The sequence below is a fragment of the Ixodes scapularis genome, unplaced genomic scaffold (assembly GCF_016920785.2).
Source record: "Ixodes scapularis isolate PalLabHiFi unplaced genomic scaffold, ASM1692078v2 PGA_scaffold11__112_contigs__length_91849675, whole genome shotgun sequence".
NCBI lineage: Eukaryota > Metazoa > Arthropoda > Arachnida > Ixodida > Ixodidae > Ixodes > Ixodes scapularis.
The window spans coordinates 86812707-86835365 of NW_024609837.1; the positions used below are offsets into that span (position 1 = coordinate 86812707).

At 46.8% G+C, this 22659-nt stretch overlaps 1 protein-coding gene across 1 annotated transcript in view; it reads right to left on the reverse strand.

Moving 5' to 3' along the window:
* The window catches only part of LOC8039860 (snRNA-activating protein complex subunit 3), a 110126-nt gene that overhangs the window by 14872 nt on the left and 72595 nt on the right, over positions 1-22659 (reverse strand). The window contains exons 3-5 of the mRNA XM_040211467.1: positions 22190-22286; positions 12281-12424; positions 4612-4746 (exon numbers count right to left, since the gene is read on the reverse strand). Of these exons, the coding sequence (XP_040067401.1) occupies positions 4612-4746; positions 12281-12424; positions 22190-22286 (376 nt within the window). The remainder of the gene's footprint in view (positions 1-4611; positions 4747-12280; positions 12425-22189; positions 22287-22659) is intronic.

A 22659-nucleotide genomic window follows, 5' to 3' on the forward strand; every position in this document is an offset into this window, starting at 1 on the left:
AGAATTTTTTGGTGGGATTCGATCCCACAACCCTTTAGTTGCGAGTCAGACGATTTTCACTAGGAACGGCGCGAGCGTCTGGCACGACAAAAACGTGCTTTTTGGTAAGAGCGTTTTTGCAAGCAAAGTAGCTTCCGGAGTCACGCTTTTTGGTCTGCGCCAAAGATGCAGGGAAGAGGAACCTTTACAACACAGTATGCTTTTAAAACTCCCCCTCTCCCGCTTACCCCCCCCCCCCCCCCCACACACACACACGCGCGCACTTCTTTATAGAGCAGAGCTGTTAAGGGCTAGCTTCCTCAGTGTCGTGACCGTCAGCAAACAAATGATGACACTAAACTCTGGACAGCTACCGCCATCTATAAATGACGACGGCAACCAGACAACCGACTTGTCGGTTGTCTGGTTGCCACCGTCGCTCATAGATAGCGGTAGCTGTCCAGCCTTTCCACTCGGGCTTGCCGACTTGCGGGCGGCCATTCCTTCATTCCCACGACAGTACAGCTTCGCTGGTCTTCCTTCGTCGCCACAGTGGAAAGGCTGAAAGTATTTCTGAGGAATTGCCTCCTCCATTTGTGTGTGTTCATTCGACAATTTTATTTGACACTTGTTAACCGCAACCCTTCATTGCTTTTATTTTGCACCACGTGAAGTTTAGATAGGTCGTAAAACGACATCGGGTTGGAATGTTCATGACTTTTCCGAGGCGTACTGGTCCTCTGGCCCAAGTATACTCGCACAGGCCACCACCAATTCAGAAGCTTCTTTGTCGCGGTGAAATTGCGAGGATTAAATGAGACTATTTCTTTTAGTCTTGCCTTCCCTGCTTGCTTGATGTCGCTATTGTAGAATCATAACCACCCGCCTGACGACAGTCGAGGTTGGCTCATGGATTGGACAGGAGGACTGCGTGAGCACCGTACATCGGCTCGTAACACTCAATGTCTTGGCAGGCATTTGGGTAGTGGCTCGTGTCCAACCACTGCGGTGATGAAGATAGCCAAACTCTAACAATGCCTGGAGCTGAGCACGCGTTTTCTTCCTTTAAAATTCCAGCGCGGGGGTATGATTAACGTTGGCGGCATAAGATAGGCACCAGGCCTCGTGGCCGCTTCTGGCTCCGAGTTGAGGAGATGAACGATGCTCATATTTTTCGAATTTTTTGGCGACTGCCATTGCCTAGAAAAACGAGCAAAGCCAAGTTCAAGCAGTTATTACGTTAGGGAGTTATCCTGAGTAGTATTTAGTAATGTATAGAAATATTTTTATAGCTCCTTTAAGCATGTGCAGAAAGAGTCGAAACTTGTGCAATAACTTTAGAACGACGCTTGTGTGAGACTTACAGCGACTGCCAACGTTCGGCTGTCTCTCTGAGGTCACTAAAATATCCTATTTTTTTAATTCTTTCCGTACAAACGTTTAGTTCTATGTAACGTCATATTAATAAGTCGTATTTAGTAATTCCAGTACTTCTATTCTCAGGGACGTCTTTCGGATGCAGTTCAGCAACAACGAAAAAAATATTTGGGTGCCTCAATAGTGTAAAATGGGTCTTGCAACATTTTTTCTTATACTTTCAATAAATAGCGTTAAGCAATAAACCCCACCGTTGATAGCTTGAGGAAACATCCATTAGTTTTCCCCTAATAGCAGATGCAGAAAAAATAAAAGAAAGAGACAGCTGTCGATATCTCCTCTACCGCCAGTGTTGATCACAGTCATGCTCTAGGCGGCTAGGGTTTGGAAAGCAAAAGCTTGGGCCGAGCTTCAGATATGGTCAGGGTTGGGCTATTACCATTAGTAATTGACATGAGCCGTCACCCGAATGTTTGGCGGTGCTGATTTTCATGAACCAGAGCGATCGACTAGGGGTTATGAAAATCGCTTACGTCACGGTGTGACGTGACTCTCGTTGCGAAATCGTGATGTCATGTTACGTCATGCTGTCAACAATGTTAATAAATATAGTGACTTTCTCAAATGAAATCGAGTTGACGCAGTGAGTCACGTGACGTCACGAGGTCACGTGATAACATGTATTGACACCATGGCGTCACGTGACAACGTGACACATGGTTAATCATAGTGTCATGAAAACCCACAACTTACCATACTTTTCAGTTCTGTGTATGACGATTTGATCCATAGATAGAAATACAGCCGCCAATTTTTTATTCACATATGTTCATTTTGTAATACTAACAGAAGAGACAAAAAAGAAATATTACCTTGAACCGTTTTGAACCGGTTACCGTTATATTTTTTTCGGTTCGGTTCCGGTTCAGTTCCAAGATGGCGGCAAAGATTTCGGTTCGGTTCAGTTCCGGTTTGGCTAAAAATAACGGTTCTGTTCCGGTTTTCGGTTCGGTTCGGTTCCGGTTCGACACCCTGGGTACAGCTGCAAAGTAGATCGTGGTTTGTCTGACGTCTACGTAGCATCCAAAAAAATACTTAAAATAAAATCACTATTCGTACGGAATCTTTTTTTTTTCTTAATTTCAGTGTAAAAATTTAAATTAATTTCAGTCGGTGAAACACCCTGTATAGGCTGCACATCTTCCAGCGTTCACCCCGGCCAAAATGCGAAGTCACTGAGCTGTAGACGCGTGCGCGGAGAGCCAGAGCGCATGATCAGAACGTCTTCCACAGCCCAGTCGACAAAGATGGCAGCGCGCAGAAGGTGAGCAGTGGAATGGTCCCTATGGACCAACACGCAGTCTACACGCCGCGTTTGCCCACCACCAGGTGTGGGCACTGCGCGTGCGCAGAAGCGACATTCGCGCGAAGTGTCTGCGCCGACGGCAGTGCCACCGCATCGGAGTGACCTCAGAATCGCTGTTCTTTCCTTTCTCTGTCTGCTGCCTCCCTGAACCCCTTTCCTTCTAATGCCCTTCCCACTCTTCCACACATCGCCAGTTTTCGCTGCGCACTTCGACAGGTGGCAGCGCCTCGCTTCTCTCCTTCAGAGGGTCATGAAACGATATCGGGTTCGATTGTTCGTGACTTTGCAGAGGCGTACTGGTCCTAGTCTGGCCAAAGTATACGCGCACGGACCGCCACCGATTCAGAAACTTTTTTGGTCGCGGTAACATTGCGAGGGTAAAGGGGGACTATTTCTTTCAGCCTTGCCTTTGCGAAGCTTGGTGACGTCATTGGGGGATCGAAACCACCTGCCTGACGACAGTCAAGCGCGGCTCATGAAATGGACACTAGAGCTGCGTGAGCACTCGACTTCGGCTCGTAACAATCAATGCCTCGGCGGACACTCGGCTAGTGGGTCGTGTCCAACCACTGCGGTGTTGAGAATAGCCGAACTCTAACAATATCTGGAGCTCAGCACGGGTTTTCTACTTCGCCGACTCCATGCGCGTAGATATACGTGATTAACGTTGGCGGCATATAGGACAGGCTCCAGACCACGTGGCCGCTCCTTCTGGCTACGAGTTCAGGGGATGAACGATGATCATATTACTCGCATTTCTTCGTTGACTCCCATTGCTTAGGAAGAAGAACGAAGGCGAGTCTATTTCCTGTTATTAACGTTAGGGAGTGATTCTAAGCAGTACTTAGCGAAAGTAGAAAAATCGTTTCATGGCCCCTTTCACGTCGTTTCCGCTAGGTGGCGTCGCCTCGAGTTACTATTCTTTAGGGAGCCAATATTTTAGAGAGGAAGCAACTCAAAACACGGAGAGCCTTTGCAATGTAATGACAGACGCATCGTGGGCAAATTGGCCCCAAGTGCACACGTGTTGGGTTGTCGCGTGGAAAGGAGGTAAGCGGGTGGAGACCTTTGCAGACAACCAACGCGTTCGTCACCTCCTCGCAGCTCGTATTGCAAACGCGGCCCGTAAACCAGGTGAGCCTGATCGAGCCGTTGGAAGGAACACTCCTCAATCTTGGTACACTAGTTCGTCTCCTGGCGATTAGTTGGCAAAAAGGGGTGCGCTCACCCATTGGCGAAGGGGGCGCTTTCCTTCGCGCGGATAGTAATTTGTAGAAGTATTATTAGGTTTATCCTTGATCTTTTGTATATTATTATTGTAAAGGCTAATTGTTGATTTAAAAAAAAAATGGCGGTGACCTGTATATTTTAAGTTATATAATTATGCATAGAATATGCAGTATTTAAGGGGAGATCGTTTAATTTTGTTTAGAAGGCATTAAGCAGCCGCTACGAGGAGTGAAGAACCTATATATCTATATATACATCGAAATAAATTTTTCCGTTAAAATGGCGCATATAGATCACGTGACGTCCGTTTCTCCACGAAATTTAGAGGGGGGAAACTGATTTGTTGCGTAAACCACGTAACACCAGTTTCTCTACTAAACTTAGTTGGGAAACTGAATTGTTTTAGATGTCCCGTGACCTTAATTTCGCCGCGATATTTAGCTTGATATTAAAGTGAATTGATGCACAGGTCACGTGACGTTACGTCACGTATCGTCAATTTCCCCTCCAAATTTAGCGGGAAACCCCTATTCCTCCTATAGGGCACACGACGTCAAGTGAGGTGACGTCAATTTCTCCGCTAAATTTAGCCGGCAAAGTGAATTGGTGTTTAACTCAGGTGACCTCAGGACGTGAGGCCAGACTGAACAGTCCCTCACCATGGCCTTCGGTGTCTGGGGCCTGCCCGGGTTCTCGCTGAAGTCTCCCGGCGAGAGGACGTCCGACACGCAGCTGATCTTCTCGCGCAGGCTCTGCAGCGTCTGTTCACCGAGAACCGCCACCTCCGCCTGAACCTGAGAGTAGCAACATGGGGGATGTCGCTTCTAACTCATATATGCATGCTACACACTGATTGGTTTATTTTAATGACGAGAAGACAAAGAGGTCAGTCTGGACCTTTGTCCTGGCTGGCTGTACCCTGCACTGGGGTTAGGTGAACAGTTGTAAGAAGGATAGTTGGGAAAGGACACATATGGGGATATTTGTCCATAATACCTACAGCTCTGGGCAGTTTCTGACATATATATAGGTCAGAGATCTGTACTTGCGGAGTTGCTGTGCTAGGAGTTTATTGTATGTATTACGACAGTTTCGCCGAGAAGCTCGGATTCGTCAGGAGATGTATGCCATCTCCTCACCGATATATATATATATATGTATATATATATATGTGTGTGTGTGTGTATATATACAGGGTGTTTTTTTAAGCTTTACAGAATTTTTAAAAAGAAACCATGAAAGCTAGGTTAATGCAGTCTGCGCAGGTGAGTTATACGGCCAGGGGGACATAGTATAAAGGGATAATCGTAACGATCAGACGGCTAATTAGTTAAAATTCGTTAATTAACTTTTTAATTAATGAACATAGACATATAGTTCCAATCATAAACTTGCTCACCGTCATCGAAAACCACTAAATCAGTCATTTTCAGAAAGACTTTGAACGCGTGAGAAGCGTAGTAGTGCACTAAAGTTACCGCTCGTGGAGCAGGTTCAAGGCTGGGGCTAGATAAGAGGCAGAAAAATTGCGCGGGCGCCTTATCGCAACCGCTAGCTTTGTACGTGCTCCACGAGTGCTAACTTTAGTGCACTTCTACGCTTCTCACGTGTCATTTCTTCTCAGTCATTTTCTTTCTGAAAATGACTGATTTGGGGGTTTTCGATGACGCCCAGCAAGTTTCTAATTAAAACTATATGTCTATTTTCATTAATTAAAAAGTTCTTAACGAATTTTAACTTATCAGCCGACTGATCGTTACGATTAGCCTCCTATATTATGTCCCCCTGGCCGTATAACTCACTTGCGCAGACCGCATTATTTTCGAAAAAAAATTATGTTAAGCATAAAAAAAAAAAAAAAAAACACCCTGTATATATATATGTTGCGCCGCCTCGTCCCCATATCATGTACTGATGAAGCCTAACTATATATACCCCTACTGAACACTTCTACACTTTCTATTATTTACATCGTATGCTCACCAACAGAAAGGATGAACGTATACAAGCAACTTGCTTTTCGAGATATGAACAAAATGTGTTTTTGTTTTATTGAATTATATTTTTAAAGAGTTAGAGACCGTCCAAGCATCCAGCTTATTAAAACAATAACTTGCTCTAGCAATAATTTAATCGATGTCGTTCCCTGAAAAACAAAATACGCTCGTGCCATTATAAATAATACAGCTTACATTATCATTGACATCTACAATGTAATTTACGTACAAATTAAAGAGAAGTGGCCCGAATATATAACCTTGCGGCACGTCAGCTGTTTGTGGTCTGAGGTCAGATCTCTTCTTATTTATTTATAGACACTGACAGCGATCACGGAGGTAACCTATAATTAAATCTCTAGTCAGTAATAGGTTAAAGGGATACTGAACCGAAATTTCGAACTCACAAAACAAGGCTGGACAGATAGGCGGGACGTTGCAAAACCCAAAAACATCACTCATACAGCGATATCTCTAACGGATCGCCATATTTTTAGAAAAGAAGCGCCCGACTGAACCCGGCCGACGAGGCCGACAAGGCAAGGGACGTCACGATTCTTATTCCCTCTCCTCCTCACTACGTCCCGTGTCGAGCTGGTGAACCGAAGCGAGGAGGAGAGAAGCGAGGCCGCTCCCGCTCATTCTCGAATTCTCCCGGAGGACAGTGATGTCAGAGGCCTCGCTTGATCGCGCCCTTCTTTTCGAAAAGTGCAGCCATCCGTTTGAGATATCGATGTACGAGCAATGTTTCGGAGTTCGTAGAGTCCCGTTCAACGCTTCTAGAGCCTTATTTTGCGAAATTCAAATTTCGGTTCAGTATCCCTTTAAGAGTTCAGGGGAGGCTCCCCTACCTCTTTCCACATCAGCAGAGCAAACGCTGGAGAGGAGGCGACCTCCTCTCCAGCGTTAGCTCTCCTACAAGATTTGGTTGTCTCGGGAAGAAGCGATGTTTTGCAGCGTGTCAAACGTGTACGCCTTGATAAGGTACCATATATGGAAGTTAATGTAACGAAGACAAAGTGTATATCCTTTACAACTAAATGTAAGACCTTTCTTGCATACTTCACAACAGTGTAATAGAGAAAGTTACTAGTTATAATTACCTTAGCGTGTTTTTGACAGCTAACCTTAACTGAGAAACCCATTTAACGAGCATAGTTATGACAACAAGCATATCGTTAGCTTACATTAAACGCCATTTGAAGTCAGCTGCGCCTGAAACGAAGCTTATTGCCTTTAACTATTTTGTGAAATCACAGTTTGAATTTGCTTCGTCAGTATGGAACCCCCATCAGTCTTGCTTAATAGACCTGCTTGAATCGGTAGAAAACAAAGCTGCGCGTTTCATATTTCAAGATTTTAAACGTTAAAACAGTGTAACCCCGTACGAAAATGTCAGATCGGAGCGGTTCCAGGTCGGACCCGCGCGGTTCTAGACTTGTGGACAGTTCAGATCCGCGCGAATCCGATCTGGTACCGCGCGGTTCTGGGTGGAACCAGTCGGATCCAGTGAGACGCAACGCACTGGAACCGCACGGTGATGAATTGATCCGATCCGTTCCCTTGGTTCCAGCAGAGTCTGCTCCCAGCCAGCGGGCGCGCACATGAGTGACTGGAGGAGGGGGCGGTCTCTTGCAGGTCACGTGTTAGGGACAGGCGCATCCGCTACGCAGGCGCTGCGAGCGGGCGTTCTCCGCACCCGCGTCTCGCATTGTCTGTTGCAGTCGGCGGCAACGCTCCGAGAGTTTAAGTTCTTCCCTCCTGTCGAACTGTCGGTCGGCGCTCGCCCGACGGCGACGTTCGCGCTGCAGGCGTACGGAAGCTGATGCGAGCATCGATTTCCCCGGATGGATACCCACTGACCTCGACCTTGAACCTTCATATAGTGTGAAGCTGCCGACCCATTGCACTTTGGCTCGGCATCTGGATGCGCTTGGCGCCGGTGTGCTTGGTGACAATACTTGGACAACTCGGATACCACTTGCCCGCCGGAACTTCCCGATGCACTCAACACTATATGCTGTGCACGTGCGTGCTGTGTGTGTGTGTTCCGTGCACCGTGCTTCGTGACTACGCTTGGACGACCGTCTGCGCCGCCGGAATTACCGCTGCGCTCACCACTGGACTACAAAAGTATTTCGCTCGCTACCCTTTGCCGTTACAAGCGATAGGCCGTCGTGATTTCAGACCCGGCGGCGCACCGCCTGGGTTTGAAATTAGGGCACCGCCACTGGAACCAGCCGGTTCCGCCCGGATCTAAAATTAGGGCACCAGTTTGTACCTGGTCACACCACCGCCTGGGTTTGAAATTAGGGCACCAGTCTGGAACTGCGCATTTCCAGGCTGGATACAAACTGGTGCCCCAATTTCGGGTCCAGGCGGAACCGGCATTTTTCATTCCGGCCTGTATCTGATCATTTCGTACTGGACAGGAATGAAAGATACAGTTAACATTCCCCTTTTGAAGTACCGAAGAGCTCGTGCGGGCCTTATGATGTTACATAGACTGTATTATCATTCCCCGGGGTTGATCAAGCAAAAATATTGTAAACCTGTGCATCACATATCAGCGCGAACTGATAATTGTTGCAAACTTCATTTATCCACGCCACGAACGAATCTATACAAGTACTCGCAATTGCAACAGTCGACCGCTCTGTGGAACAAGCTGCCGAATGACATTGTTATTCTAGCAAATTCGGATGAGTTCAAAGATGCGCTGAAAACGCACGACCTGTGTGCCAGTTGTTGAATCGTATTATTCGGATGAGTTCAAAGATGCGCTGAAAACGCACGACCTGTGTGCCAGTTGTTGAATCGTATTGTATTTATGTAAGTTTTCATTCTTATTTTGTAACCCGCCCCCCCCCCCCCTTATGTAAAGCCCCGGAATGGGCGATGTAAGGGTAATAAAATGAAAAAAAAAATGAAAAATCTAATCTAAAATATTTACCCACATATATCTGAACCCGTACGAAAATGTCACATCGGAGCGGTTCCAGTTCGGATCCGCGGGGTTCTAAATTTGTGGACAGTTCCGATCCGCGCGATTGTGGTGTGACCAGTCGGATCCAGTGAGACGCAACGCACTGGAATCGCACGGTGATCGGTGGATCCGATCCGCTCCCCTTGTTCCTGTAGGGTCTGCTCCCAGCCAGCGGGCGCGCACATGCGTGACTGGAGGAGGGGCGGAACGGGGGGGGGGGGGGAGGTCGGGGGTCGGCCATGGTCACGTGTTAGGGACAGGCGCATCCGCTTAGCAGGCGCTGCGAGCGGGCGTTCTCCTCGCGCGCGCCTGGCTTTGTCTGTTGTCTGTTGCAGTCGGCGGTAGCGCAGCGGCGCAGCGCCGAGAGTTTAGTCAGTTTGCGATCCAAACCAACGCTTCTTTTTGCGCCTGTAGGTCCTGCGGCTGCGGATGTGACGCATTTCGTGGCGTTTTTGCTGTTTCCGGGCGCGCTTTCTGAGTCAGAACCGTGCGCTTTGGTTTGGACGGGCGAAACTTCGGGCGAGCGCGCACGCGCGCACGCAAAAACGCGCGCACAAGCAAAGTGCAACTGCGACAGACTGGCCAGCGAGATGTCGAGAGAAAGAGAGAGAGAGAGAGATCGCGTTGTCATGTTGGAAGAGAATAAAAGGGGGGGAGGAGAGGGCAGCCAGACGGCGAGAAACGCGGAGCCGGAACTAGCTTGCCCTCCACCGATTGGCCGGGACACAGGAGCGCCCTACTACGTCACCGCGCGTTTTTGTGCGCGTTGAGAAAGAAGTTGAAATCAACCAACTTTTTTGTGCGCGCCCGGAAGGAGCGAAGAAGTGGCGCGACATCACGAAAATACGTCAGATCCGCAGCCGCACGACCTACAGGCGCAAAAAGAAGCGTTGGTTTGGATCGCGCTTTAGTTTCTTCGCTGTCGTCGGACTGTCAGTCGGCGCTCGCCGGGCGGCGATGTTCGCGCTGCGGGCGCACGGATACTGACACGCCTATCTTTTCCCTGGATGGATACCCCCTGACCTCGGCTTTGAATCTTTATATAGACCATTCCATTTAGCACTCTCTGGGCAGCACCATTTTGTTCGACCGCAGCGCCCTCTCCACACATCCGGGAAGTTCAGCGGGGTAAAACGAGAGAGAGGGCACGCGCCCGACTCCGCTAGCAGACGACAAGCCGGGACGTTGCCGTTCTCCATCTTTGGGCTGTATCGGCGGGCAGCACGGAACATCGAACTCTCGCTCGTGGCTGCCGTTGTGAAGTGGTTCCCGTTCTTAGAACAGTTGTGACTACTCCAAAATCAGCCTATAGCTCTCTGTTGTTCTACTTCGGTAAATGATCAACTGACATATCTTTTTTCCGTTACTTAAATAGCAGTTCAGTCAGCCGGCAGTACTACCCTCAACTACTGCGTGTATTGCGGCAGGAGAGCACGTTTTATTTATTATTTCAGACTTCCACTCATGGTCGCTAAAGGCTTACACCAGTACGAACTTAGGATAGTAAAAAAGGTACAGCAACCGGATTTACTTTTCGCCAAAGAGACCGGTCAACCGAACACAGTTTCCCTATTTTTTTTTTTTTTTTTAATTTGCACGCAGGTAACAGCGCAATTGGACCCTGTGAGTCTTTTTATCTAGCATAGTAATACACGACAACTGGGATACCAAAATCTGCGCATCTGCGCTTGAAACCTCCAAAATGGCGCGATTTTAAACAGAGTTTGCACGCCAGCCGGACGCTAGCTACAGCCCACTCGGCGGAGCGGACGGAACGCGGGGTGAGAGGGGGAGTGCATTTTTTTCTCTTTTACCCTCTCTGCTATGACCCTAATTTCCATTAGGGTCATAGCAGAGAGGGTAAAAGCGCAGATTTTGGTATGCCAGTTATCGTGTAACACTATGCTAGATAAAAGACTCACAGGGTCCAATTGCGATATTACCTGCGTGCAAATAAAAAACAAAAATAGTGAAAACCGTGTCAGATTGGCCGGTCTCTGGCGAAAAGAAAATCCGGTTGCTGTACCTTTTTTACTATACTAAGTTCGTACTGGTGTAGGAATTTAGCGACCATGAGTGGAAGTCTGAAATTATAAATAAAACGTGCTCTCCTGCTGCAATACAAGCAGTAGTTGAGGGTAGTACTGCCGGCTGACTCAACTGTTATTTAAGTAACGGAAAAAAGATATGCTACTTGATCATTTAGCAAAATAGAACAACAGAGAGCTATAGGCTGATTTTGGAGTAGCCACAACTATTCTAAGAACGCGAACCACTTCACAACGGCAGCCACGAGCAAGAGTTCGATGTTCGGTAGAGCCCGCCGATACAGCCCAAAGATGGAGAACGGCAACCTCCCGGTTTGTCGTCTGCTAGCGGAGTCGGGCGCGTGCCCTCTCTCTCGTTTTACCCCGCCGAACCCGCTGAACTTCCCGGATGTGTAGAGAGGACGCTGCGGTCGAACAAAATGGTGCCGCCCAGAGAGCGCTAAATGGAATGGTCTATAGTGTGAGGTTGCCGACCCATTGTAGTTTGGCTCGGCATCTGGATGCGCTGGTGTGCTTGGTGACAATACTCGGACAACTCGGATACCGCATGCCCGCCGGAACTTCCCGATGCACTCAACACTGGATACTGTGCTTGTGCGTGCTGTGTGTGTTTTGCGCACCGTGTCTGGTGACGACGCCTGGCCATCAGACCCAGGCGGAACAGCCTGGGTCTGAAATCGCGACGATCTGTCGCTTGTAACGGCTAAGGGCATCGCGCGAAATACTTTCGTAGAGTCCAGTGGTGAGCGCAGCGGGAATTCCGGCGGTGCACCGCCTGGGTTTAAAATTGGAGCTGGAAATGCGCGGTTCCAGGTTGGATACAAACTGGTGCCCCAATTTTGGGTCTAGGCGGAACCGGCATTTTTCATTCCGGCCTGTATCTGACAATTTCGTACGGGAATTCTCTAGAAAAAGCTAGAAATTAGTAAGGCTCCGCAAGGAGCCGGACTGTTATTACTGCGGTTCTTCAGGTGAAAACTATAGTCGGAAAACTATGCGATTCAAAGAAACATTAGAAATGTATTTCGATACAGGAATACAGATACTGGTGAAAAAAGCTAGGTATCGCGATACAGCAATACAGATACGAAATGTATTTCTGAAATACTATCGCGAGTCGCGACACATTTGTATCGCGATACTGCCCAACCCTGGCCCCTTTCCCCCCCCCCCCCCCCCCTCTTCACTTACAACGCTCACACACACACAAATCGGAAGCCACGCCTGTCTTCACCTCTGGTGTTGTCACGTGGCCTCCAGAAGCTTCCTACTTCCATGCGGCAACTTCAATACTCGCCTTGTACGAGAGGCATCCACCCATGCGCACTTTGCGTGGCCCTGCGGGCATTTTGATGGGCTTGTAGATCTGGACGGCCATCACCACCTCGGCCAAGGACGCCCGCTGCTCCGACGGTGACTTTGTCTTGCCGCTCACAAAGTCCTGCCGGGAGAAAGGGAGAGACTCCTTTTTTACAAAAAATTGCGACATGTTTTTTTTCTCTCTCTCTTTTTTTACGGAGAGAAGAATTTTGCTTTGTTTTGTTTCGTTTCTTACATGGGTGGCGCTTTTACAAAGAAACATACCGTAACCGTGCTTTTAGGCAGTTTGATCCTTTAGGAAGACAGGACCGTGTTTCTACGAGGTTTCTGCTTTCACAGATAAAAAGCTGGTTTTACGCTGCATGCACTTCTTCAGTGAAATAACCGTCATTTCAAAGAAAGAAAAAAACAAAGCATAAAATACGGTCAGTTTTATTTTTAATTAGTTTTTTTTTTTTTGTATTTATTGAATATGAGTTATGTAGGGTGCCGTGTTTTCGGACAACTCCAAAAACACTGGCTGGTAAATTTTCAATGTCACAATGGGGAAAAAAACTGTAGTTTACAAATAAATTGTGTGAGAGCACAAAGTCGGTGATCCTGAGGACAGGCCACCTGAATTTCCTTTAAAATATCGGACTATATAAACAAAAAAAAAGCGGGAGTTCAGCGTTTGTCTTGTTGTGGTTCGTTCAGAACAACGGCTCCTAGTACTTCTAGGTCACGACAAAAGCCTCTGTTCCTGTTTCCAGTTTCCAGCGTACTATTTGGGATTCTAAAAGCCCTGTCACACTGAGGCAACAGTTGGACAACTCTATCCGGCAACACGGGGAAGTCGTGTTGCCGGCGACCCTGTCACATCAAGGCAACAACAACAGTCGGGCAACATGTTGCTGCCGCCCGGCAACCGTGTTGCCCGGTTTGTTGTCCGACAACCCTGTCACACCGCGCTGACGGCGAGGACAACACGGGGAATACTCCGCCATCTTGATTGTTTACCTTCGTTCGTGTGCGGCGCGGAATCGCTGGAAATGTGACTCTACAAAGTGCTAGTGCGTTCGAGGGGCCGGGAATTACCACGGTACGACATCAACCAGTGACTGTGATTAGAAAACTTGACACAGGGAGTATTTTTTGCTCTTTATTTTATCGAAATGTTCTTCATTCGCTGACAAAGCAGATAGCCCTAACCGAGGAAAGTGACATCGCTGAGGTATGTTCGGGATTTACGCCACCGTATGAAGTGATTCTGTCCGGTTCTTTCACGCAATTTCTATTTCTACTGTAAAATTGCGTTAGCACCGGCAGTACCCCAAAGCGTCTTTTGTAACGTGGTGTTGAGCTGAACTGACAGTGCTTCAAAACTGCGACACCGACACCATCGGCCTTCATAACAATCGGTGAAATAAATATTTTTCAACGCTGTCTACTGGCCTACCGCTGCTACGTGATCGCTTCATTCAGACAAAACGACCTGGGTATTTTTAAAACAAATCAGGTGTCTGGTAGCGGCTGTTCCCAAGTTCCAAGCATCAACAGTCATGATCAGAGTGATCGTTTTATGCTTCGATTTTTTAATCTTAGGTTTTCTGGATTATTTTTATTATACTTTATTAGTGGGTGAGTAGGCATGCCATTTTATTTCACTTTCCGTAATGTGTGCTGGTCTCTCGGGAGTTCCAATTTCAAAACCAGTCTGAACGTTCACGACCGTAGCTGGGACCATTTCGAAAATCGCTTTCCGTAACTACGCAGCAAAAACATTAATCGAAAATATTTTAGCTGCACGCCAGCCCTAATTATTGTTAAATAACGTTTTCCAAGCCTTTGTTTGAGTAAAACTTTATTGATAGGGGACAAACTCTACCATCGAAGCTATCTATGTTGTCGTGTTGCCGGCCCGAAATTCGCTCAGCCAGCGATCAGGGCAACACTCGTTGTCCAACACAAGTTGCTGCTGTTTTTGTTGCCGAAAGCTGTCATACCGAGGCAACATTTTAGTTGTCGTCCATGTTGTCGTGCTGTTGCCGCGGTGTGACAGCTTTGTCGGACAACACGGGGAGCGAGCAACAAGTTGCCCGACTGTTGGACAACGTGTTGTGTTGCTGTTGCCGTCGTGTTGCCTCAGTGTGACAGGGCCTTTAGGGGCAGGAGGGGTTGTGTGTCTCAATAAAAAACAAACTAATTTATACACGTGAAGCTTTTCTCCTAAGTTGGTCATTACCCCGAGTGAGGGTTGTCCCTGGTTTTCCCGAAACGTGAAATGCTTGATCTTCAAAAAGAAGAGACTTTTCAGAAAGGCGAGTTTTTCAAATGCAGACCGTGACTGGCAGTCGCACGAAGATTGTGCGCGCTTATGCAAACAATGAGATAAGAAAAGCAAAGAATAGTTTTTTCAACGACGATTTATCTAGCATACTAAAAACCAGTCCAAAGAAGTTCTGGCATGCAAAGAAAAGAAAACATTTCCTTTACTTCAAGAGGGTGACGTAAAGCTTTCTGCATCCCAGTCAGCTTTGAAACTTAACACATTCTTCGGCGAAGTGTTTACCGACGAGCTCCCTTTATCTGACCTCCATGTTACACCTACAATCGTCGTTTCAGAAATGGACGATGTGCAAATTAATATTGGTGGTGTCATCAGTGCCATCGACCGCTTGCCGAAAAAATCCAGCTCGGGTCCTGATGGCGTATGCTTGAAGTTGCTTAAGCTAACAAGGCGTGCGTCAGGTGCCGTGCCTGCCAGCTCATTCCAGCAATCGCTTGATACCAGTCGCATTCCGAACGGATGGAAATCGGCTAATGTCGTTCCGATTTATAAATCTGGTAATCGAAATTGTCCAACAAATTTTAAACCAATTTCATTGACCTTTGTTTCTTGTAAACTTTTATTTAGAACATGTAATATTAATCTGTTATGAAACAGCTAGTCTCAAATAACCTGCCATTTCCCAATCAGCATGGCTTTCAACGTGGTCTTTCGTGCAAAACCCAACTGTTTGAACTGGTAACAGATTTGCATACTCACTCAATCGCACAAATCGACGATATTTTTATAGACTCTTCAAAGGCCTTTGATCGTGTACCACACAGTCGTCTGATAAAAAAAAACTGCAATATCACAAAATTAATGATAAGGTAATTACTTGGATTCATGAGTTTTTGCACGATAGAAATCAATCAGTAATTGCAAATGACATCACCTCACCACCTATACATGTCAAATTTGGTGTCCCTCGGGGATTTGTTATTGGAACACTTTTGTTTTTAATTTATATAAATGACCTCCCCAACAACATTTCTTCAGATTCGCCTATTTGCAGACGACTGTGTGGTATATATCGTCAAATAGCTAGTCAAAACGACTGCCCAACTCTTCAAAGTGATTTGGATATCATACTTTCATGGTGTGACACGTGGCGAATGCAGATAAATATAGATAAAACAAAAACAATGACATTTACCAATCGTCGCTCACCTTTTCAATACGACTACAAAGTTATAGATTCAAAATTAGATAAATTATTCACATATAAATATTTAGGAGTTCATTTAACTTTCAACCTCTCCTGGAACACTCATTTAGATTATATCGTTAACTCCGAATTCAGAAACCTCACTCAAACTACACTTAAATTAAAGGGCCCCTCCAGGTCCTCGAGGAAGGTGCGAGGGCCGGCGCTGGCCAATCGCGACGGCGGATCCGTCCTCGCGATTGGCCAGCGCCGACCCTCGCGCCTTCCTCGAGGAAGTGGAGGGGCCCTTCAGTTTGAGTGTAGTTTGAGTGAGGTTTCTGAATTCGGCGGTTAGGAACGCTAACCAGTCACTTGGTTTCTTTAGAAGGCATTTATATATGGCAACAGCAGAAACCAAAATAATTACGTACTCTACCCTCATTAGGTCAAAGCTGGAATATGCAGCTATAATTTGAAACCCGCATCAAAAATATTTAAGTAATAATCTAGAACTTAAGAGTTCACTTGGTTTATTGACGCTCTACCAGCGAAGATACCTCGCAAGGTTATCCCATTTTCATAAACTCTATCATAGTTCCTCAGATTTCCGTCAAAACAACATTCTCCTACCGGCTCGCATTTCCCCTCGTCATGATCATTGTTACAAAGTTCATATTCCATTTGCAAGAACTAATCTGTTCAAATATTCTCCGTTCGTACAAGCGGCGACCGAATCGAATGAGTTGGCAAGCGAAATTCCGACGGTCACTGATCATGATACTTTTATGTTGTTATTGCGTGAATCTTTAGGGTGACTGAATCATATCTTGCACTGTATGTTTTTAGTCGCTCGCTGGCAGTTTATTTATTGCTTTATTGTTCTTTCTAGCACGTCGACTGCCTCCAATGACGTGAGTGCGTGTCTGGCTTTTTTGTTATGCAATATGTCTTCCCTTCGTGGTTCTGGTTAGCGTGACACGATGTTTTCTGTTTTTGTTTTTCTTGTGAAACCTTGTTGTATGATTATGTAACAGTTTATAAGACACCCCCCTCTATGTAATTTCTTTTAGATCCTTTCGAGGTATGTAAAGAAATAAATGAATAAATAAATAACGTTGGAAGCTATAGACCTTTCCAACGGCAGTCTCGAATGCTGAGTCACTGAGCTGTAAACGCATGCGCAGCATCTGATATACCGCACAGCAGACCAACAGCGCATGCTCAGAAGGCGATCCACAGCCCAGCAGACAAAGATGGCAGCCCGCAGAAGGCAATTTTTGCAAAGGTCTCTACGAACCTGTATATTTTATGCCAGGGCAGCTTTCTCGCTTCCCAACGACTGTACGCATGACTAAGAAGTCCGGAGCGTCTGCTTTCCCACAAAACACACGAGCGAGCCAATCGTTACAGTCTGCGTTGAGAGCTTGGGGCAATCACGAGGCCGGAAATATGTTTAGACCTAAAAACACATCCTGTGCTGGGACACAGAGCACGAAGCGCTTCGATGGAGGGCCTATGCGAAGGCAGAGTCGTCTGCTTCTTGGGCAGGAGTTGCTATGACGACAAAGAGACGCTGAGCTCCGATTGGCTTTTATTGAAAGGATAGTGGCTAGACCTAAATGCTGGATGCCTCGAAGTCTACCCACTATTTTTGTTCGAACAGCCAATAAGAGCTCGACGTTCTGACATCATCGCAGCCCGTGTGCAAGAATCAGACGAACTTGCGCTCCCTATAGACGCTAGACTGTGTCCAGGTGTTTAGTTATTTCACGGTATCGACATTCCATGCATTGCAAGATTTGTCGTGGGACAGTCGGTAGTGGCAATGGCGGGCGCCAATGCCAAATGGTGCTGCGGACACTCCATTCGGTGCAGAAATGTCAAACTGAACAAGGAAAGAATAAAGTCGCCGCTTTAACCAAATAAAACAAATAATTCTTAGTGAGTTTTTTTCTTCTTTTTTTTTTTACGAATTTTGTAAAGGTACTTTTGTGTCCGGATATTATTTATCCTTATTTCTAATTCTGAAAAATTAGAAACCGAAAAAAATTGATATCCGAATTGCAGAGAATCGGGAAACTATAAACTCCTAAAAAACCCGAATTTTCAGCAAAAAAATGAACTCCCCAAAAACATACTCCGAAATTAACGACAAATAAACTCTCAAAACACATCGTCTTACTCCTAAGCTAATGAATATTCGTATGTTACCAGTGAATATGTAAAGTGCTGCGTCATTGAAGCGCTCGCTGAGCATAGGATCCGGAACTGACTTCACGAAGGAGCCTATTTATAAATCGAACTGTTGTAACTGTATTCAGATATATAGTTCTTAAAGTATTCGTCTGAATATTCAAAATAAAAAAGAAATGTAAATATCGCCAAATGCCTCGACAAAACAAAATGTTCGAGAAAAAAAAGTGAAAGCCGTTTACAACTTCCTGTAACGCCGAATTGGAGCGCAGCTCTTGAGGAGGAGGAGTGGAGGGTATATTCCTCCTCCTCCCTCGTGATCATGCCTGCTAGTCCTCCTCCCCTCCTGCTCCCCCTCCCTCTCCTTTACCACCTCCTCGTCCTTCAAGCTCCTCCCCTCCCCTCGCCTCCGCCTCCTCGTCTCTCCTCCCCCCTCCTCCACCTTCGTACTGCTTTCCTCCTTGCCGCTCAAGCCGGACAATGAGGGGAGGAGGAGGAGAAGGAGGGGGAGGAGGAAGAGGGGGGAGGTGGAGGGGAGGAGGAGAAGGGGAGGAGGAGGGGGAGAAGGAGAGGGAGGAGGAGGAGAGGGAGGGGCGCGGTTACGCCGACGCCGACGCCGACGCCGACGCCGACGGCGACGCCGACGCCAACGGCGACGCCGCTCAGGCTGGAAACGGGCCCCTAAGAGCTGCGCTCTAATAAGGATAGACTCGGGAAGCATTTATCCTGAGAAAGATGAAAGACAAGCCGGTTTTTCGAGTACAAAATTCACCCCCTACTTGCGGCGCCTTCACGAACAGCTATAGTGAGCGATTAAATTATGAGACTTGAAAACGCCGTAACGTTAGAATTGTTGCGAAAGAAGCCCAAGTGTTCTCACAATTTTCTTTTAAAAAAATGAGACCCGATATTAAATTTCTGGTATCCAAAAGAAACTACCTTCGGTAACTTTTCTATAAAAAATGGGGCCCTTTCTCTGTAGCTGTCACTATTTCTCGTTGAAAATTCCCGTTAATCGCTTTTAACTTTTAGAGCGCAGCTCTTAGGGGCCCGTTTCCGACTTGAGCGGCGTCGCCGTCGGCGTCGGCGTCGCCGTCGCCGTCGCCGTCGGCGTCGGCGTAACCGCGCGGTGCATCATGGGAAATGTCCCATAATGCACCGCGCGAGCCCCCCACCAAGGTCACGTGACCTCGTGGGGGGTCACGTGACCCCCCGAAGTCACGTGACTCCCCTGAGGTCACGTGGCCCCCTCCTCGAGGTCACGTGACCCCCGCCGATGTCGCGTGACCCCCCGATGACGTCATCGTCACTGATGACGTCACCGGCATCCACATCGTCATCGTCATCATCACTGATGACGTCACCGGCATCCACATCGTCATCGTCATCATCACTGATGACGTCACCGGCATCCACATCGTCATCGTCATCACTGATGAGTCACCGGCATCCGCATCGTCATCGTCATCATCACTGATGACGTCACCGGCATCCACATCGTCATCGTCATCATCACTGATGACGTCACCGGCATCCACATCGTCATCGTCATCATCACTGATGACGTCACCGGCATCCGCATCGTCATCGTCATCATCACTGATGACGTCACCGGCATCCACATCGTCATCGTCATCATCACTGATGACGTCACCGGCATCCACATCGTCATCATCACTGATGACGTCACCGGCATCCACATCGTCATCGTCATCATCACTGATGACGTCACCGACATCCGCATTGTCATCGTCATCATCACTGATGACGTCATCAGTGACGTCACTGATGTCGTCACCGGCATCCGCATCGTCATCGTCATCATCACTGATGACGTGATCAGCGACGTCACTGATGACGTCACCGACATTCGCATCGTCATCGTCATCATCACTGGTGAAGTCATCAGTGACGTCACTAATGACGTCATCGGTACCCGCATCGTCATCGTCACTGATGACGTCATCAGTGACGTCAGTGATGACATCATCGGCATTGGGGGTCACGTGACCCCCAAGGTAACGTGACCCCCCCCCTGGTTAGTTTAACCCCCCCCCCCCCCCAGTGCCCTTCCCTCCTCCTCCTCAAGAGCTGCGCTCTAATTCGGCGTTACAGGGAGTTGTAAGCGGCTTTCATTTTTTTTGTCAGATAAATGGAGAGAGTTTAGAGATAACTTTACGGATAAATGTAGAGCTCGCTCGTTTGGGTCACCCACCCCATTACAAAGGGGGTTCTAATAAATCATCAAGATCATCGTCATTGCGACCAAGATGGTGAGGAACCAAATAATTGTTGAGTAAGAATTGTGACTGCATATTTTTGGGGGTTCTCCCTCCCCTTACCAATCAGACAGATATATTAATCAGTCTAAAAAATATTAAAGTGGGATAGTTAAATCAACATACTGAAAATATAAAGTTCCAAGGGACAGACGTGGACGTGAATTAACGCTATCCTGTCTACTTCATGTTCTCGTCTGTGCCAATTGCGCTTGCCCTTTTATCACGGGCCCGACCAAAAAATAAGACAACAAAATCCAACTTTCGGACCGATCACAGCGACCACTCTGTCTACTGAAATCAGGGTTACTGCGCAGGTATGCTAGTAAACAATCTTTAAAAAAAAAAAAGAGATTATATTTGGGGATACTTTTTGCTGACATTCCCGAAAAGTGGAGATCCCTCGAGCGCATCTGTGATCGGTGTCCAATGTGCTCGAGCGCACGGGTACCCATATATCTTTGGCTTCTTAGCCCGGAAAAATTGTCCCCAAGTAGGGACAAAAAATGAAGACCACCATCTCAAAACTCAGCTGCAAAATGTATTTTACAACTCCTCAAACGACCCTAGCACCAACAGCCGTCACCTCTACACACAGTCAGGTACGCGTCTCTCTCTCTTTCTTCCTCTCTCTCTCTCTATCCCTTTACTTTTTTTTTTTTTTTTTTTCCAGTTGCTTGAGTTTTGTTTACCTGGCTGCTGTGGGGTTGACAGTTTTAGGGGAGAGGGTTCTTTTTTGACCGCTTGGATCTAAGGTCCTTATAAACCTTTTCCATAGGGGCGCCGCCATCTTAAAAGATTTTGAGTTCTAGTATGGGTTAAAACATAGTTTTGCCGTCGCCACGCCAACAGAATACATTTAGGATTCGAGCAACCATCACCCATTCTCGTTCGTCCTTCCCCTAACCTTTAATATTTTACTATTTGCAGGATGAAATGTTTCACTGTTTTTTTGACGCCCATACAGGATATGCCTACAAGGTGGCTGGGGACCAGAGTAAACGAAAAAAAAGGTCTATACTTGGACCTTGTCCACCTGACTGTGTTTGAGGTTGACAGTTGTTGGCATTAGAGTTCTTTGAGGAGTTGTGAGAAATTTTGCAGCTATGTTTTGAGACGGTGCTGTGTTGTTAAATTGTTGTCCCTAGTATCAAGGTGGTTGTTTTTTTCTCATATGAGCGTTTTGTTTAGCCGTCTAGGTGCGCATTTTTTTTATTACTCTGCCGAATATAATTCTGGACAATCCCGAAATAAAATTTGATTCCTTCTATGGCGTGACATCGTATACGGTTTGTCTATCTCTAATAAAAATATTAAAACGAACTTTCTTTTTTTTTTTGGGGGGGGGGGGGATTTGGGAAGGGAAGGGGGGGGGGGAGTGTTTGATTTCAAAGCTTTTCTATGCTTACGTATCTGCCTGCTTGTCGTGTTTATTTGGTTTCTTAATAGGCAATAATGAACTATCAGGGAAAAACAAACATGCACATAGCAAACAAAACCACGAAACTTCCAAGAGCCGCAGGGGGGAGGGGGGGGGGGGGGGGGGGAATCTTGTCCAGAACAATAAAAGATAAATCTATCCAAGTCAAAAGCAGTCCATCTGTACGTAAGGTACCAGTAGCACGTGACTACCAAACTGCAACCTGTCTTTCGATTTAAAACGCGTTGCATTTCTCTTTTTGGGGAAGTGATCGTCTGATCGGGAGGGAGAACGGGGAGTGTGTGCGTGTGGGTGTGGAGGGGGGGGGGGGGTAGGGGGTGGAGCCGCAAGCCGTACTTTAAGACGCGAAGAGCCGCAGCTTGGCCACCCCTGACATAGATACACAAAAATGTACATTTCTGTGCATGTGCACAATGGACAATTCTTACAAAGTTAGCACTCATCTTGACCATGCTCCCGAGATAATTCCTCTTGGGCGCTACTAAAAGAATGACCTGAATGAAGGAACAAGTCCTCACCACTTTGGAGATGTAGTTGGTCTTCCTGAACATCCGGGCAACCTTGGTGCGGTAGATCTCGTTCGATGCACGGTGCTCCAGGTCTTGCTTCTGGAGCCTAGAGGCAATTGCCACCGGAACAATTCATTTTTATACTAATTTTTATTCATTTAATCCGCACAGTGTAATCATCGCAGAAGGAGTATGATATAACAGTAACGGCCATTTACGCACGTCAAATATACTACCAACGTCTTGATAAAATGCCAAAACCACCGGTAATTGCGGCAATTAATGTAGTAAGGTCGATCCAGGTAAATGCTATGGACCGTGCAATTTTTAGTGGTTCGAAGTGCGGTCCCAAACTATGTCGTTTTGACAACCCCCATTCTACAACAAAAACGTTAGCTGCAAAAAAAAAAAAAAAAAAAAAAAAAAAAACAAGCCAAGACGTTTTTGCAGTACAGTACAGTACAAAGAACAGACTAAAG